The sequence below is a fragment of the Equus caballus genome, chromosome 12 (genome assembly GCF_041296265.1).
Source record: "Equus caballus isolate H_3958 breed thoroughbred chromosome 12, TB-T2T, whole genome shotgun sequence".
NCBI classification, from domain to species: Eukaryota; Metazoa; Chordata; class Mammalia; order Perissodactyla; family Equidae; genus Equus; species Equus caballus.
This window is the reverse complement of record NC_091695.1, coordinates 33,370,893-33,389,190: the sequence shown is the minus strand read 5'-3', so window position 1 is coordinate 33,389,190 and position 18,298 is coordinate 33,370,893. Positions and strand designations below refer to the sequence as shown.

Below are 18,298 nucleotides of genomic sequence, written 5' to 3'. Positions count from 1 at the left end.
GTGGTGGTATCCCTCCCGGCAATGATGGCTCCACCAAAACACGGAGCCAATAAAGGCATGGAAGTGATGGAGGGTGCCAGTGTTCCAGGCATCCTGAACCTGAGAGGGGAGGACAGTAACCTGATTAACGCCCCCGCTCCTCGAGTAAAATGACGTCATACTGGTCTCCCCAGCCCCTCTCAGGAACAGCTTTAGAGTTTACAGGTTAGCAATTCTCCTGAAAAGTCCTAGGGTGTGAGCAAGGTTTCCCCGATTCAGTTACTATTTTAGCATTTTTCAGGCTTGTCAGTAGTTCACACTAGCACTTCAATTCTGCAAAGAAAGCCACAATCCACTCTTTTGCGTGTGATGAAGCACTCTGTGAAGTTATTTCATGACCTTTATTACATGAGGACGTCCGAGATGTGGAAGAGCGTTTGGACACCACCCCCTAGGCCTTCATAGGTACCACCGAGCACAACGGCACAGAAAGGGACCTAAGACAGGACCTGCTCTGTCACACTTTGAGACTCCACTACTGACGGGAACAGAAATGTCAAACAAGACCCCCGCGGGTACTATTCAACAGCCCCACTCTGACGGCAACTGGGTCCCCGCACACTGCACCTCACTGCCCTAGAGCCACCCGCAATTCCCAAGGCAGGCAGGAAACGAGCATGGAGAAGCTGGGCCAGCACTGCAACACATACGTGGAGACCACACCTGGAAGCTCCAGCTGAGCGCACAGGACACCGAGGACAAGCGAGCAGCCTGCTCTCCTTTCCGTCTCTGACGAGCGTTTTGGACACATGGGACAGGAGGGCATCTCGGGCTGAGGCAGGGGTCTCGACATCAGCCGTGCCTGAAAGTTCTCCATGCGGGATTCCTCCCGCGGCTCCATCACGCCGGGTCAGCAGAAACACAAGTTCAGAAGGAGCACCTACGGCTACCTGAGGCTACACTGACAGCAGCTCCTCCCCGCCTGCTAACAAGTCAAAGAAACACAGCAGCTGCGGCGTGCAAGGCCACGCAGCCTCGGCTGACAGTAGTGAGGACAGGTGAGCCCGAAGACGCTGTCGACCCCCTCTCCTGCAGTGTCCACAGCAGGAGTGACAACGGCCCCCGGAGCACACACAGCTGGCTGGCGGATCTCAGGTAAGGGTGCAGCGTCAACAAAGGCGGCCTCTCGGCACCTGCAGGGCCCCCATCACGCTGCCCCACCAGAGCGCTCTCGGAGAACTGACTCCAGCCCTCGGGGACCGCCCTGCCGTGAGCTCACACCCTCGGTGCCTTTCTGTTCCTCTGTCGACCCTTCTCCTCCCACCCGGCGTGCCTGGCACACCACACCCCTCCGCAGCCAACCACCCGACACGGAGCAGGCCCGCCCAGCCGGCCCAAACTGCGCCCTCTGCTCATGCTCGCGCGCCCGTGGCAGCTCCTCCTTCCCACTGCCGCCCCAGCCCCGCGCCTCCCGCATGCCCAACACGACGTCGCAGCCGGAGCTCAACCCTGCCGCTCTGTACAGGCTCCGCCGGCCCCTGAGAAAGACAGCACCTGTCCCTTCCGTGCAGCACCACACTCACACGAGTCTGCTCGAGGGCAAGAACTGCTCCCCTCACTGTTTCAAAATCCCCACCCCGGGCGAACAATGTAGTGTTCAAACAACAGGTCCCCATGGATCTGAACCAGCAACGACTACGTCTGACTGTGAATATTACCGCGTTGTAACCTTCTTAAACTGTCATGGCTCCGTGTATTCACGTCTTGCAAACCAGTCTCACACGAGCCTTATATTATAACCAGTTTTACCTACCCTCTAACTTAACAAGAAGGGCGTCTCAGAATGAACCAAAGGTCTAAGTACAAAACTGGAACGGAAGCTACTTTATTAGGGATTTCCTCTCGAGGCTCCAGCAAGCGCAGGAGACAGCAATACCAGCTGGAGAAGGAGCAGCCCTATTAATCTGGACAATTTACTGAACAAAAAAGTTGGGAGGCACGATGCTAAGTACTCCTAAGACAGAAATATTCATTGTAATAACTTTATACGTGCTTAATGCTTGACTGGTTTTCAAAATATTTTCCAGTATTTATCACATAAAAGTAGATGTCACATACGACAGGAAGGCATACATAATTAGCTCACTTCACAGACTGGAAGACAGGCCCGGGCAGGTTAGTGACCTACAAAGGTCACTTGGCTGATAAGCAGCTCGGGACTCAGAGCTCAAGATGATGTCATCTTCAGGGGGAGATCCCACGGTGAGCACCCAAACCAAGCCCCTGCAGGCTGTACGCCCTCCCAGTCACCCGAGTCGGGGCTACGGGGTCTGCAGACAGACACCTTGCATCTAATGAAGGCCCACCTTGTGCAGGGTACAGCGGTGGATGCTTTATTTCAGTTCTCACTAAATCTGCCTATAATATTGGGAAATAAATAGTATCTCTACTTTACAGACGACAAAACGGTCTCAGAAGTGAAATATCTTGGCCAAGATCAGAAAGTTCGTTAGCAGAGGATCCAAGATTTGACACGGGTGTGGAGGGGGAGGTAGAGGAGGAGGGAAGGGTGGGAAAGAAGAGGAAACCACTCAGCAGTCAGTGAAAAAGCAGACTGTTCCACGCTCACCCAGCAAGCCCACCGCCATCATCCCATGGGAAGAAAGAGGCTGGCCACACGCCCCACAGGAGATCTTTTTGTGATTTCTTTTGCCCCCTCAAGAATGACCTTGATCCTACTCTTTCATCTGCATTTTTCTTAAAGCTAGTGGCATTTTGGAAAACTGGAGAAAAGATAAAAGGAATCACAGTAAAACCAGCCCCAAGCACCAAATCTGTCGTCTCCTAGAGATGGGAGCGACTCTGAAGCCCAGTAGGAATCGGAGTTGGTCCGAGCAGACCTCACAGGGGTGACCTCGGCCTGGAGAGGCAGGTGGGTCTGATGAAAGGGAGGAGAGGGAGAGGCAGTACCCGAGCAGGGAATCGAGCAGGACGAGGCTTCAGGGAAGGGGAGCAGAGTGGGCAGACTGGTTGGGCAGAGTGAAGGGGCATTTACAGAGGGAAAGATGTGGGAAAGGTGAATAAAGCCAGAACACGGAGCCATGAATGCCAAACTGCCAAACACCTGCTGCCATGGATAGGCCCTGCCAAAACCTTCTCATGCCAGAGGTCTGGGTTACCCTGGGAGCTAGGTGGCCTGGAAAGGAAGAAAGCACAAGCAAAGCCACCTCATGTAGACACCAAAGCCCCACGAACGGCCCAAGCTAGCGCACCAGAGCACAAAGGAAAACAGAAACGACGTGAGAGCAGAAAACACCGGACAGAGCTGCGGACTGGCCCAGCAGGATGAGTGAGGAAGGGCAGAGGAGGCACGTGAAGTGGGGAGGGAGGTGGGGAGACTCGAGGCTGACCAAGGAGGAAGGCGGAGCAGGACCCTGGACTGAGACACAGCAGGACGTCTACGGGCCGTCTAAGGGATATGGCAAAACTCGGGGCTGGGCATGCAGGAGCATCCCAAATGTGGAGCTCCAGACAGAAACGTGGCGATCATCTTCAAAAAGGGGACAGGTGACCCCACAGAGACGAAGGAATCTCCAAGATGACGACTAGAGCAGAGGGAGCAGAGGGCTAGGATTTAACGTATTTCCTAGTCAGTGGCACAAAACTTTCATTCAAATGAAAATAATTACCCAAGAATGTGTGGATAGCAAGTGCTTCCTTTCCCTCCGTCCTTCCCGCAGAGGTTTTCCAACTGGAACGAACCTAATGCCCGCCAGCGAGCGCAGCAAACAGAACCACGGAGACCCGAGCACAGGCGGTTCAGGAGCTCCCTGGAAATTAAATTACTGGCAATGCTTAAAGTTACTGTAAATTAGCACTACGTGTGTCACTATCTCTTTACATGGCATTAGTGTAAAACTTCCCAGCAGAGGCTCTTCAGACGAATTTACAACTGAAGCAACACCAGCAGCGTTTCAAAGCACAGAGAAACCCGCATCCTGAGTCCCAGACACGGTGGGCAGTGACGCCCTGCCCTCCACCGCTCGTGGGTTTCCAGGCCAGGCGGGTTCACGGGCTCGCAGCCTGGAAGCCGCGGAAAGAGCGGCTACTGTATTAACGCTTTCAGGTCTGCTGGAAACGGCTCCCTTCCCGCAGCGCCCAGCCCTTTGGACACAGTTGGGGAACATGAAGGGGAACGAACTGGACGTTAAGGGTTTGTACAAACTACGCAGAACCTATAATCAGGAATCTGCTTCCACACAATCTCTTAATTCATCGTCAAACTTCGTTAGGAACAACTATTTCTATGGTTTGCACAAGAAAACAACCTCGGAATGCACATTCTCTCCAACTTAAACCCTTTATTCTAACCACCTACTACTTTTTCCTGCATGGGCCTTTCTCCCACTCTGGTGACTGTCAGGCACCCACCATACACACATCAAAAAGACACGCTGTCCAGTTTGTGAAACTTTCTCACAGAAATGGAGTCAAGATCATCAGGAAGGAGAATAAAAGTAACAAACGGGGGGCAGGGGCTGTATATAACTTCAAATACCTAATCCCCAGGTTGATTTAACACGTGTTCTCTTCCCTTCTCGGGGAAGTCAGGGCAGGGGAGGGGGAGGCGGCAGTTGGCCCCGATAATCCCAGCCAGGAGGAGCGTTCCAGCTGCCATGTAAGTAACACTAAACTGCCTTCTCCAGCTGCAGAGGCACAGCTGCAGTGATTTCAGGCACGCTGTCACAATTTGTCACCTGTTTTGGCTGCCCGGCCTCTGAGCCCCTCCCCAGGCCTGGGAACAGCACCGGGCCAGAGGAGCTGAGAGCCCCAGGCACTTACTCTCCCGGCCTCTCCTGCATTTGGGGCAGCACAGGACGGCCCCAGGCCTGCCAATCTCAGACTTGAGACAAGAAGCGAGCAGTGTGCAGAGGCATCCTTTAATCGCGGGCCCCGCCGGGCAAGGATGCGGCAGGGGGGCAGCACTGGACCGAGGCACGCCTGGTGAGGATGCGGCAGGGGGGGGCAGCACTGGACCGAGGCAAGCCTGGTGAGGATGCGGCGGGGGGCAGCACTGGACCGCAACACACCCGGGGGGCCCTGCAGAGCTCTTCTCCCACCCTCCCATCGACGCAGGGAACCAAAGGCCTTAGAACAATTTATTTCTCTGCACGGATCACCAGGCAGCTTGTCGCTAAGCCCCCTGACTCAGCAAGTTTATTTTACTCATTACCTGTATTCTCACAATGTAGAACTTCACCCATCTTTCTCTACGAAAAGTATGAACGCACAGTAAAAACACCACCGCCTTTCAGATAAAATACCCCACACTGTGGACATACGGGGTGGAGAGAGAGACTGTCACTCCGTCCACCACACATTTGCATACCGTTTGCACTTTTTCTTCGTCATTCTCCTTTTTTCCCTATTGGTCACGGTTAACTGTGGGAGTCAGAGGGAAGCACTCTTCACCATAACCAATCTCCACACTCATTCGCTACCGGCCTCTGAAGGGGCTCCCAAACCTCTCCGTGCCTCAATTCCTTCACTGTCAGACGGGCTGCGGAACAGGCCCCTGCCTTCCAGCACTATTTATAGTAGAAAGAATGCTCTACAGTACTGTTATGAGACTCAGGGAGATAACTCACAGAAAGAGGCTTAGAAGCAATAAATGCTGGCTATTATCTCATTTAATCCCCCAAACATCTGTCTACCCAGCCCTTGGACAGACAGTGCCTAACACACGGCAGACAATCAATATTTGCTGAAGCAAAACCGACAGTTACCGTCCCTAACTGACGGATGAGAACTCCGAAGGCTCAGAGACGAGGTAACTGACGCAGGGAACTCGGCGAGGATGGGGCGCGAGTCCGCCGACTGCCCACCAGGCTGCTTCCTCCGAGCCTTGCCCACCGGGACCGAGGGAGACCGGGGGTCTACCTACAGAGACGGACGGCAGCACGGGAGACAGGGCGGCACACACCCACACACCTGCTGCCACTGTCCTCTGCAGTCAGTCTGTCCGCCGGAGGAGGGACAGGCACTCAGCACGTTGCGTGAGGCGCCTTCAAACAGCACGAAGAAGGAGACGCCAGCTGGCTGACGGTCTCCCTTCCGTGTGTATCTCTGCGGGAGCTACAGGAGCTGAGCCACAAAACAGCCAAGTAAAATTCTATACGGGACTTCTTTAACTCTGTGCATCAACTGCATTTCACACTCAGTCAAAAATGAAGTCTTTCATATTTTCATTTGCATGAAAATAACACATCAGACTATCCTAGAATTAATACTCAAGACTCTTCAAAATACCCTTGCCCTGCCACAGCTGTTTCTATTGCAGGGCGCGCAGGCTATCGCGACCTCACCTGTCACTCACGTTTTCCCCATGAACTATTTTTAAGGCGGGAGCAAGAGTGTGTCCTAGCTTCTTAGCAGCACCCCGGGATTTCCAGAGATGTTAAGGGCTCAGAGACATTGATTAGTCTTCTTCAGCATGGCGCTACACGAAATCAATTTCCATATTACTACTGGCAAAGGTTTAAAAATACATAGGCAGGAGGAATAATTACCCATTTGCAAAGCAGAAAAACTTGGAAATGCAAGATATGCTTCAAGCTCCCAGATTATTTTCAGAGAAAGAGGAAATTTCCTCCTCAGAATAAGAACGAGCCTCTGGAAGCCACAAAGAACTCCCTCGGTGGACCTTCCCTGCCCAGCGAACCGCGATCCAAGTCAGCAGAGCTCAGCCAAGAGCTTCCTTCCAGCCACAGGGAAAAACCTACCAAGTGGAAACATTTTGTCCGCTCTCTCATGAGCATTAGCAAGCGCCGACAAGGCTTTCCCTATGCTTCATTTCTGAGAGTGAAAGGGGCACGACTGCTAATTGCCTGAGGATAAGAGGCAAAACCCAGGCCTACCCTCAGGCAAACCGGACCGTGGTCCCCCACCTAGAAGGCGTGAGTGGGACAGGGACGGGAGGAGCAAGACTTCCGACTATGCCTTTTTCTATACTTCTCGTTTTTGAATCACGTAAAAGCTTTATGTATTTGAAGAAAAATTAACTCCAGAAGAACAATGTAAACCCTAAACTTAAGAAGCAGCAGAAACAAATGAACTTTGCAACTTCCAACAGAAGGCCCGATTTGGGCAGGAACACCAACGGGCACTCCAACTGTTTATCAAATGTTGTGCGGTTATGTTACTTCACATTGCTTTGAAACCCATTATTCTAGCTATGTATTCTTAAGATAGGTTTATTCTAAGATCCAAAAGAACTACAAAGAAACTCTAAAACTTCACTCAACAGGATGATTATAACAATACGATATTAAAAGGTTTAAACTATTTTATGTGTATCATAGGATAAAAAAATTAAGGCTAATATCATTAGAAATCAAAACTGTCAGTGTAAGACAAGAAGTATAAAATAAGGGCCGGCCCCGGGGTCGAGTGGTTAAGTTCATGCGCTCCGCTTCGGGGGCCCAGGGTTTCGCGGGTTCGGATCCTGGGAGCAGACATGGCACTGCTCGTCAGGCCACGCTGAGGCGGCATCCCACGTGCCACAACTAGAAGGACCTGCAACTGAGATATACAACTATGTATCGGGGGGTTGGGGGAGATCAAGCAGAAAAAAGAAAAAAGAAAAAAGAAAGAAAGAAATTAAGGGGAAAAAACTAGGTTTAATTTGTAACGGAAATACCAATATGAAATCCAGGTTTTTCTTTTTGTCAAGATTTTTCTCCAGCTCTGTCCCGAAAAGAACCTAGATGTGAACCTCTGTGACAGTGAGCACACCGAGCCCCCAGATACTGATTTCTAAACAGCATTTCCCCACCAAAAGGAACCAGGGCTCCTCAGAGGAACGACTGCAGATCTGAGGCAGGAGAAACACAAAGTGGGTCTGCGGCAAATTCTGTGTCAGGAAACAAAGGAGCATTCAAAGACTAATAGGGCCCTGGAGAAAGGACACAGGAGCCCAGCTGAGGGGACAATCTGAGTATCCAAAGGAATAATGATGATAACTGACTGCGATACACTGAATAAATACAAATGCAAGGGGCCACAGCAACTGAGAGAGAGAAAGAGAACAGAAAGGGATGCTCCTTACTGAAGAGGAGCAGCTAACAAATGAAGGAGGATTGAGTCAGAAAAATCACCACTTCGCAACCTCCAGTACAGGACCCGGTTCGGGCAGGAACACCAATGGGCACTCCGACTACTAGAAGGCCCCAGCTGACCAGGAAGGTCGCTGGGAATGGGCTCCCTGTCTGTGGCCCTCCGCAGACGCCCGAGGAAGCTCCGGGAGAGTCCAGCGTGGTCTGCAGTCACAGCCAGGGCCCGCTGCCCCACCTCCAACCACAAGAACGGGCCCACAGGAAATCACGTCCCTCCCGAGGTGATGCCAAAACCAGGGGGAAGCAGGTGAGGCTGGGAGGCAAAAGCGAGAGATGGTAAACCCATGAAGTGGGAATTACACATTATTTACGCTTTAAATGGTTTCTAAAAATAAATAGATGCTGGCATCTATTACTCTTCTAACTTGCTCAGGAATAAAGGATGTAAACACGCTAAGATGTTACGGTGAACATCCTTATGCCGAAAGTCCCCTCCAGAAAGCAACCATTTCTGGAGCAGAAGTAAAACTGCTCGGGCAGAATACGAGCACTTTTGAAGATCTTTATTCACAGGGCGAAACTGGTTCTCCAAAAGAGTTAGTTATCAAATTACTTAGCAGTCGTTAGCACGAAGAATCAGCAAGCAGAACACAGGGTGAGTAAAAAAGACCGCCTTCTCTGAGAACAGCATATTTACAAAGAAGTTTCCAGAAAACAACACATCTGCATGTGAGGAACTGCCCACAGCTCAGCGCGGCGGGTGCCAGACCACAGGGGGCCGGGGCGGGAGAGGCCACGGGAGCCAACCGCTCCTCGAATCACCCTGATGGAAAAAACGGTCCAGCTCTCGCCAGTGCACCTCAGAGGCGGGCTCCGACAGGACAGGCACACGCCTCAGGACCTGCAGACTGCAGGCTGAGGAAGAGGCGAAGCGGGCTCCCCGGTTTCTGAGCCCCTGGCTGGGGGGAGGCCACACTGCTCACAGGAGGAGGGACAGACGAGGGCAAAGGATGGTTGTGGCCGATGTTGAACTGAAGGAACCCAAAGACCGCCCAAACGGAGGTAGAGAGCGTGGCGCTGAGGCAGGTCTCTGCGAGACAGAGCAGAGGGCGTGGCTGAAAGTACAGGGATCACGGCCTCCCCAAGTCCGCCTGCACAGACACCCAGGACAAAACAGCCACGGCTGCAGCCACCGCACCGTCCACACATTTCACCTGCTCCAGCTGAACCCACACAGCCCTTCCGTCCTCCAGCTCTCCTTGCACAACTGAAACATACCTGGGTTATGCGCCCCTTACTACATCCTGACTCTTCGGCACCTAGAACAGTGCCTGCCCCGTAACAGGCACTCGGGAAGTATCTGAACACAGTGCTGTGCACGTGACAGGCGTACACACACAGCCGTTACACACCCGCCACTGAAACATTCTCTAGCTCTGCAACATCATACACATGCACACTGCTCTGCGCTCTGTGGGGTGGGCGATGTGAAGGGGACTTTAGTGCTGGCCCAAAGCACTAACTTCACAGCTCAACCCAGGCATCAGGAGTGCCTTCTTGGACCAACGGTTCCTACTCCCCATCCGTTCTTGCCTCCAGCTCAACCCATTCTCCACACAGCACCAGCGTCATAAAAACCCACCCAAATCACCTCAACCCCTTCCTGAGAAGCCACAATACCCTCGGGCCCTCAGAAGTCCTTAAAAACAAAACAAAAATCCCAGCTCTGCTGGGGAAGGCTCCACCTGACTCCCAACTCCCTGGTCCCCCTCACCTTGTTCGTCTTTTCCCTCCGCCTCCGGTCCAGGAACCTCCGCAACAGCTTCATGGCCTGACGCGGCCAAGTTGTTCCTTGCCCCTGGCCTTGGCCCCAGCAGGCCCAGCACCGGGAAAGCGCTCAGGCTGGCTCCGCTCAGCTTCAGATCTTGGCTCAAATGTGAGCCCTCCGAAAGGCCTTTGCTGGACCACGGTGTGCACACAGGCGGCCTGCCCACACACCGGGTCGTGTCTTTCCTCTTAACTACCTCCTCCTGTCAGGGTGCGCTCACAACCTGTACTGATCGTGAGAAAGGATCCGCTCTGTCAGCTCTCTGAGGACTGCGATCCTGTGTGCCTCCACCACTGTCTCCCAGGAGCACGGAACCTGGAACCCGGAACCAGATATAGTCACAGAGGGGCTGGGGGTGGCGCTGGCTCCTGCAGACGATTAAAGGGACAGAAACAGGAAGACAAGAAGGCAGAGCTGGGGACCGGCCCGGTGGCACAGTGGTTAAGTTCACACTCTTCACTTGGGCGGCGTGGGGTTTGCTGGTTCGGACCCCGAGGGCGGACCTGCACACCACTTGTCAGGCCAGGCTGCGGCAGGCATCCCACACATAAAGCAGAGGAATTATGGGCACGGATGTTAGCTCAGGGCCAGTCTTCCTCAGCAAAAAGAAGAGGATTCACAAAAAGAAAAAAAGAAGGCGGGGCCAGCCCCGTGGCACGGCACTTAGGTTTGCATGTTCCGCTTCTCTGCGGCCCAGGGTTCGCCAGTTCGGAACCCGGGTGCGGACATGGCACCGCTTGGCATGCCATGCTGTGGTAGGCATCCCACATATAAAGTAGAGGAAGATGGGCATGGATGTTAGCTCAGGGCCAGTCTTCCTCAGCAAAAACAGGAGGACTGGCAGTAGTTAGCTCAGGGCTAATCTTCCTCAAAAAAGAAAAGAAGGCAGGGCTGCTTTCAAAGAGATGGCAAGTTGAGTGTGTAGAAAAGAGACAAGATGCAAATAGTCCAATACTACTTTGAAGGGATATATTTAACTGTTTCATAAACCAAACACAACAGAAATAAGCCTGATTTTCTGGGGGGTCTGCCACCTCCTCCTACAAGAGCAGCAGTCAGTAACGGCCACCAGAGGGGCACTATCTAAACTGAAGGGGACGTCTAGAATGGACCCTCAGTCAGCAGTCACTGAGCTAGTCTCACCTCATGCGGACTACGAGGTCAATTCTCCCTCATTTACTCACCAGCTTAAGCCCAGCAAGGGCTTGAGGAAGCCTTGCTAAGAGCACTCAGGATGAAACGACAGGGGCGCGCCGCACCCCACTGGAGATTAGAGCAGTCCCCGGGAGAAGCCTGGGTTCCTCCACCAGAGCCTCTCCACTTGGCACTGCGTCCTGAATAGTAGTAACTCCTCGTTGTGGGGGCCGCACTGCAGAATGTGTAGGAGCACCCCTGCCCCTAGCTGTGACAACCAGAACACCCCAGACACTGCCCAGTGTCTGCACCTTCCTCTGTCACCCCAACCACCCGAGCTGTCCCCCGCATCATCTTTCGTCCTTTCTCCTCCTGCCGACCGGGCTGCACCTGCACCTTCTTCCTTTCCAGCCCCCAGCACACCTCATACCGCTACCAGTTTAGCCTCGACCTGTGCTCTGACAACCAACACACCCGACACAGGTCGACTCAGGCGTCACGAGGTCGTGGCTTTAAGACCTTACTCCCGAGGGCGTTCTGAGTCCTACAGACACGCCCCGTCTCAGGCATTGGTGGACTCTGGGGGACCCACAACTGGGGTCCCACCCACAATTCAACCCAAATAGATTCTCTTTTCTCAGTCTTACATACTGGAGCTCTCTGAGTGAGACGTCTTATTAAAATCTCATTCGGTGCTTTCAAAAACACTGTAAAATCACTGCACTAGATTTCAAGAACAAAATCTGCATTTTCAACTTTAAAATGAAACCGGAGGGAAGCTTAAAAGCAGTAATTTGTTTAAACACTCAAAGTGAAGACTCACATGTGATCAATTCACAGAATGTCACTTAACCCCTTCCAACTCTTAAGGCTTCTCCTCTGCCACTGCCAGCCTGTCATCACAAAGCCTGCCCTGGGCTGGCTCAGGGCAAGGGGAAGAGGAGGGAGCAGTGCCAGGATGGAGCGTCCGCGCAGCAGCTGAGAGAGGAGCCAGGAGCGGAGGTGCTGCCTGTGTGTCCTGGTGGGGTGGGCCACCTGCTCCGTCTTTCCCTGTGTACGTGGCTGGGCCAGGGCAAACGGGATGCTGAGTAGAAAAAGAACAGGGGGTACTAAGCAAGGACTAGTGGGTTTAGGTTGCTCTCATAACAATAACGATCACTATACTTACTAGGACTCTGACATCTTGCTTCAGATGGAGAGGGAACACCGATTTGTTTGCCCACGTCCAGCTACATACACAAACAGCCTGCAGGAGATCCACTCACCAACAACTAGAAAAGCTGGATACACTTTTAAGACTGTTTGAAGGCATCAAGGAGATACTGAGGCAGCCAACTGGAGGGGCAAAGATTCCAAACAAAAGGGCAGCCCACTGAGGCCAGTCTAACATTCTGAGAGCCACTCTCTCCCTCAGGGCATGGGACGATCAGGTGTTCCTCAGGGATTTGGGGAAATGCACCAATAAGCTGGGAAGAAAACAGCAGAAAGCCAAGCAGAAAGTACTGGCTAACAGAGCTCTGGAGAGTTCCATGGGGCTGGGAAGACAGAAATTCAAATACAGGCCTGACAAATCAGACGGGACTTAAGGCGCCAAGATCTCTGAGAAAAGGGAGGCAGAGAAAATGAGCCCAGCACTGTGCAAAAACTGCCTGAGAGGCTGAGCCTTCAGGAATCTCATTGTCTTCAGGTGACAAAAATTGGGCTTCAGGACCTGCCAAGGAGGAGGGGCCCCGGGAAACACTTCAGGCTTTCAGATGGAGACCCGGGGGCTACACCCTGGGTGAGAGGGCAGATGAAGGCAGCTTATAAGGACTGAGGCTTACAAAGACCGAATCCAGCCTAGAGTCGCTCAGAAGCTGGCTGAACTGAGAGTGTCTGTCCTCTGGGTGTGTGTTAGAGGAAGCGCTGAGGGAAGACAGCATCACCTAGAGTCTCCACAGGTTTTCATCCATAACGCCCAAGGTTCACTTAGAAAAATAACAACAAACAGGACCAAGAGAAAAAAGGAAAACAGAAATAGAAACAGACCCTGAGGTGACCCATACAGTGTAGTTATCAGATGCAGACTTCAACTGGTCAAAAATAGACTTGACAAAATGAAAATTTTCACCAAAGAATCAAAACAGATTCTAGAACTGAAAAATAGGGTAAGTGAAATTAAGAACCCAATCTATGGGTTTAAGCTCAGGTTGAACACAACTGAAGAGAGGATCAGTGAACCAGAAGACAGGTCAGTAAAAAACAGCCAGATAGAAGTCACAAGAAAAAAGTCTGGAAAATACAGAAGGAGCCCAAAAGACATGTAGGACACGGTAAAAGGTCTAATGTCCATATAAATGGGGACTCCCAAAGTGAGGAAAGACAGAACAGGGAGTAAGAAACATCTACAGACAATGGTCAAAACTTGTCTGAAATTGATGAAGGAATCAAGCCATTGACTCAACAAAGAAAACCACACATTGGTTTTCAGCAGTCCTTCGGAGTGTGCCTAAGGCAAGAACAAAGTGTCAAAAGGAGCCAGACGAAAAAAGGCACCACCTTCAGTGGGACAACAGGAACACTGAGAGCTGACTTTTCAAGGACAGGGAAGGAAGCCAGACGACAATGGATTGGCATCTATAAAATGCTGAAAGAAAATAACCACCAACCTGGAATCCTATACCCAATAGAAAGTCAAGACAAAATATAGACTTTTCACTTCAAAAGTGAAGACAAAATATAGACTTTTCAGGAAACAAGAATGAGACAACTCATTGCCAACAGGCGTGAACTAAAAGGATTATGAAAGCAGTTCTTCAGGGAAAAGTAGTCTCTGACAGAAATACGAAAAAACGAGGAGTGAAGAGCAACAGAAAGGGTCACTACGAGAATAAACCTTCATAAGCACTAACTGTACAAAACGAGGATAATGCCAAAAATGTATCTAAAATTCAAAAGTATGATAATGACACAGGAGGCGGGAGAGAGTTCAGTGCAGTTCAAGTGTCAAAGGAAACAGCAGTGTCAGGAGGTAGTAAAAGCAGTAAATAAGGCTCAAATGTAAAATGCACCCTGTATCTAGGAATGTACACAGCCAACAACCTAAGAGAGAAGTACCGAACTAAACACCACGATACGTCTAACAGAAGGCCAGAGAGAAACACAGCACAGCACAGGTGGAACAAACAGAGAACAGATAGTAACATGGTACCTACAAACCAAAATACCAGCAATTATATTTAAATGGAGCAAACGCTCTAATTAAAAGATAAAAATGGTCAAATTGATTAAAATCAAACTAGCTGTATACTCTCCACAGAGGCACGCTTAAAAATACAAGATCACAGACAGGTGAAAGCAAAACATCCCCAGGCCAACGCTACCTAAGAGAACACCGATGTGGCAAAGATCACTATCAAATAAAGCAGCCTCGACAGCAAGAAGCCTGACTAACGAGGAGCATTTCACAATGATAAAGTGCAATCCACCAAGAAGATAAAAACGCTAAATCTGAATGCACCCCACAACACGATCTCAAAAGACAGAAACATTGATAGAAATAGAAAAGGAGAAACAACCAAAGCCAACATCACAGTGGGAGGCTTTAAGACACATCTCTCAGTAACTGATAGAAAAAACAGACCCAAAAAAGGTACGGGTGTAGGGGTCGGCCCAGTGGCGCAGCAGTCAAGTTCCCACGTCCCACTTCGGTGGCCTGGGGTTCGGCGGTTCAGATCCTGGCTGCAGACCTACACACCGCTCATCAAGCCATGCTGTGGCAGGCGCCCCACGTATAAAGTAGAGGGAGACGGGCACAGGTGTTAGCTCAGGGCCAGCCTTCTTCAGCAAAAAGAGGAGGACTGACGGTAGATGTTAGCTCAGGGCTAATCTTCCTCAAAAAAAAAAAGTAACAGTGTAGAACTGGGCTGCCCAGTAAACAGTCACATGCAGCTATTAAGTACCTGAAATGTGCCTACTTCAAATTGAGACGTGTTGCAAGAATGCACACCCGATTTTAAAGACTTATCACAACAAAAAGAAGGCAAAATATTTCAGTAGTCTTTTCATGTTGATTACACATTGAAATTATAATATTTTGGATATTTAGGTTAAATAAAATACATTATCAAAATTAATTTCACCTATTTCTTTTTACTTTATGTAATGTGGCTACTAGAATCTAAATTATATGATTAACAAACTTGATCTAACTGGTATACATACAACACTGCATTCTCACCGATAAATAACATTTTCAAGGGCCCAAGGAACGTTTAACAAAAATGAATGTATGCTGGGCCATTAGGAAAGCTCGACTCATTTCAAAACGTTGAAATAATGCAGGGTGTACGTAGAGATTACAACAGACTGACAGTTTACGTCCCCCTAAAATTCGTCAGCCCCAAGGTGATGGTATCAGGAGGCGGGGACTCTGCGAGGTGATTAGTCTGGAGTTGAGAGAGCTCCCTCGCCCCCTCCGCCATGTGAGGACAGTGAGAGGCTGGCCGTCTACGAACCAGGAAGCGGCCCCTCACCAGCCACGGAATCTGCCGGTGTCTTGATCCGGGACTTCACAGCCTCCAGAACGATGCGAAATAAACTTCTGTTGTTCATAAACCAGTTAGTCTATGCATCTGATCATAGCAGCCCCAAAAGACCAAGACAGGGATCTTCATGCAAGGAAGGTAGAAACCAACAAAAAGCTAACCAGAGAATCCCCACAAACATTGGGAAGTCAAGTGACATAATTCTTTAAAAACTTTATGAGTAAAAAAAGATACCACGATGAACATCAGAACATGTTTTCACACAAGAGAGAACGAAAATCTGGCTTTCAGAACTTGCGGGATGCAGCTAAAGGTGCACTTACAGGGCCAGCTGGAGCCTCACATACATAGACTGGAAAAGACGAAAGAGCCAAAATCAGTTAAGCATCTATCTCAAGAAACTAGAAAAAAGAACAGCAAACAGAACACAAAGTAAATGGAAGGAAAAAAGCATAAATTAACAAAATAGAGAACAAATACTAAACAGAAAAAAATCAATAAAGCCAAAAGCTGTCCTTTGAAAGGGCTACTACAATTCATAAGACTCTAGCAAGACCGATGAAGAAAAAGAGAAAAGGACAAATTACCAATATCAAAAATTTTTAAAAGGGGATATTACAGGAGATCTTGCACAAAATAAGGATATTATGAACCATATTACACTTAACAATCGGAAAGTTTGGGTGGCCTGAACAAATTCCTAGGAAAAAAGAGCATCTTACCCAAACAGACACAAGAAGAAATATAAAATCAGAAAAATCCTATTTCCACGTGAATAACTGAATCTGAAACTAAAAGCCTTCTCACAAAGAAAACCTTACACCAGCTGGTTTTGCTGGTCAATTCTTCCAAAACTGCAAGGAAGAAAACACCAGTCTCACAGGGGCTCTTCTGGGAATCAACAAGGAACGCTTTCCACCTTGTGTTAGGAGACGAGCATGAGCCAAACCTAACAAGGACAACACAAGACAGCAAAGTTACAGACCAAGCTCTCACAAACACAGACGCAACAATCTTAAAATATTAACAAACAAAATCCGGGGAAAGCAGAATACATCAAGGTCAGGTTGGGATTCTTCTAGAATTGCAAACTAAAAGGTAAATCACCACATAAAAGGGAAAAAACTGGACTGTCTCAAAAGATGCAGAAAATGCACTTAAGAAAATTTAATAATTTAATTCATGATTTAAAAAAACACTTAGCAAACTAATAGAGGAGAATTTGGATATTTCGATAAAAATATTTATGGAAAAGCTACAGCCAACATCAGATATAACAGTGAGATACCGAAAGCCTTCCCTCTGACACTGGGAGGGAGACGAGGATCCCTACCCTCACCACTTCTACTCAGCACTGTGCTGGAGGTCCCAGCCAGGCCAGCGAGGCAAGAAAAAGAAAAACGAGTACAGCACTTGGAAACAAAAAAGAAAAGAAACTGTCTCTTGCAGACATACTTGTGAACACCTACAAAATACAAGAAGAATTACTATTAGAAATAAATGGATTTAGCAAGTGAATACGCAGAAATCAATTCTATCACTATATAACAGTAATAAACAATTACATAATATAATTTATAATAAAGTAAGAAATGTGAAATATCTATGAATAAATGTAATTAAACATGTAGACGATATATATACAGAAAACTGTATAGTATTAAGACAAATTAAAGAAGAGCTAAATAAATAGAAGGCTATATTGTGTTCATGGATTTTAAAACCCATGTTTTTTCCCTCCGAGGAAGACTAGCCCTGAGCTAACATCTGCTGCCAATCCTCCTCTTTTGGCTGAGGAAGACTGGCCCTGAGCTAACGTCCATGCCCATCTTCCTCCACTTTATACGTGGGACGCCTGCCACAGCACGGCTTGATAAGTGGTGCGCAGGTCCACAGCCGGGATCCAAACCTGCAAACCCTGGGCCGCCAAAGCAGAGCGCAAACTTAACCGCCGCACACCGCGTGGGCCCCTGTAAGACCAATATTAAGAAGCTGTCATTTCTCCCCACGCTAGTCTACAGATGAAACGCAATCTCAGTGAAAATCAGAGCACGTTTTCCGGGGAGAGGCGGCCACGCAGACTCTACATTTTAACCGAGGATGTAAAGGGTGAAGATTAGCCCAGCTAGCCTTGCACAAGAACGAGGCTGGGGGACTCAAATTACCAGATGCCAGGACAGGCTAAATCTACAGCAATTTACACAGCGTGCTGCTTGTGCAAAGACGACAGAAAGACCAACGGGGCAGAGCGGAGTCTAGATCCAGGCCCGTATATTTACGGTCACTTGCCTGATGACACAGACGACACTGTCGTGCACTGGGGAGAGGAGGGTCTGTTTAATAAATTATTCTCGGTCAACTGTATAGCATACACTTAAGGAAAAAAAAGGAACCTTGGCCGTTATCTCACACCACAAACAAAAATCACTTTCAGATGGATTACAGGTCTAAATGTGAAAGATAAAATCATAAAGCTTTTACAGGATAATATCTTCATGATCTTTGTGATACTATCTTCCAATGAACACAAAGAGCATTCAATATTACTGAAAAGACTGATCCATCGGGCTAGATTACAATTAAAACTTCTGCTTATCAAGACACCACTGAGAGCCAAAGGGCAAACATACACAAGAATGTAAAATAACCTGCCACACACACATGTACTCAGAATATATAACTTGTACTCAGAACATATGAAAAGAACTCCTTCAACT

The 18,298-nt window shown here is 49.3% G+C and overlaps 1 protein-coding gene across 17 annotated transcripts in view; it reads right to left on the bottom strand.

Annotated features, from left to right (window-relative positions):
• LOC138916693 (liprin-alpha-1-like) overlaps positions 1-18,298 on the bottom strand; it is a 104,229-nt gene that overhangs the window by 77,004 nt on the left and 8,927 nt on the right. For 2 of the 17 annotated variants that reach the window (XM_070229859.1, XM_070229858.1), the window contains exon 1: positions 9,868-10,236. The exons of 13 other annotated variants lie outside the window; for them this stretch is intronic. In XM_070229859.1, the coding sequence (XP_070085960.1) occupies positions 9,868-9,921 (54 nt within the window). In that variant the 5' untranslated portion in view covers positions 9,922-10,236. Of the gene's footprint in view, positions 1-9,867; positions 10,237-18,298 lie in introns of those variants that run through there. 2 more of the 17 variants (XM_070229857.1, XM_070229855.1) reach the window with 2 other exon arrangements.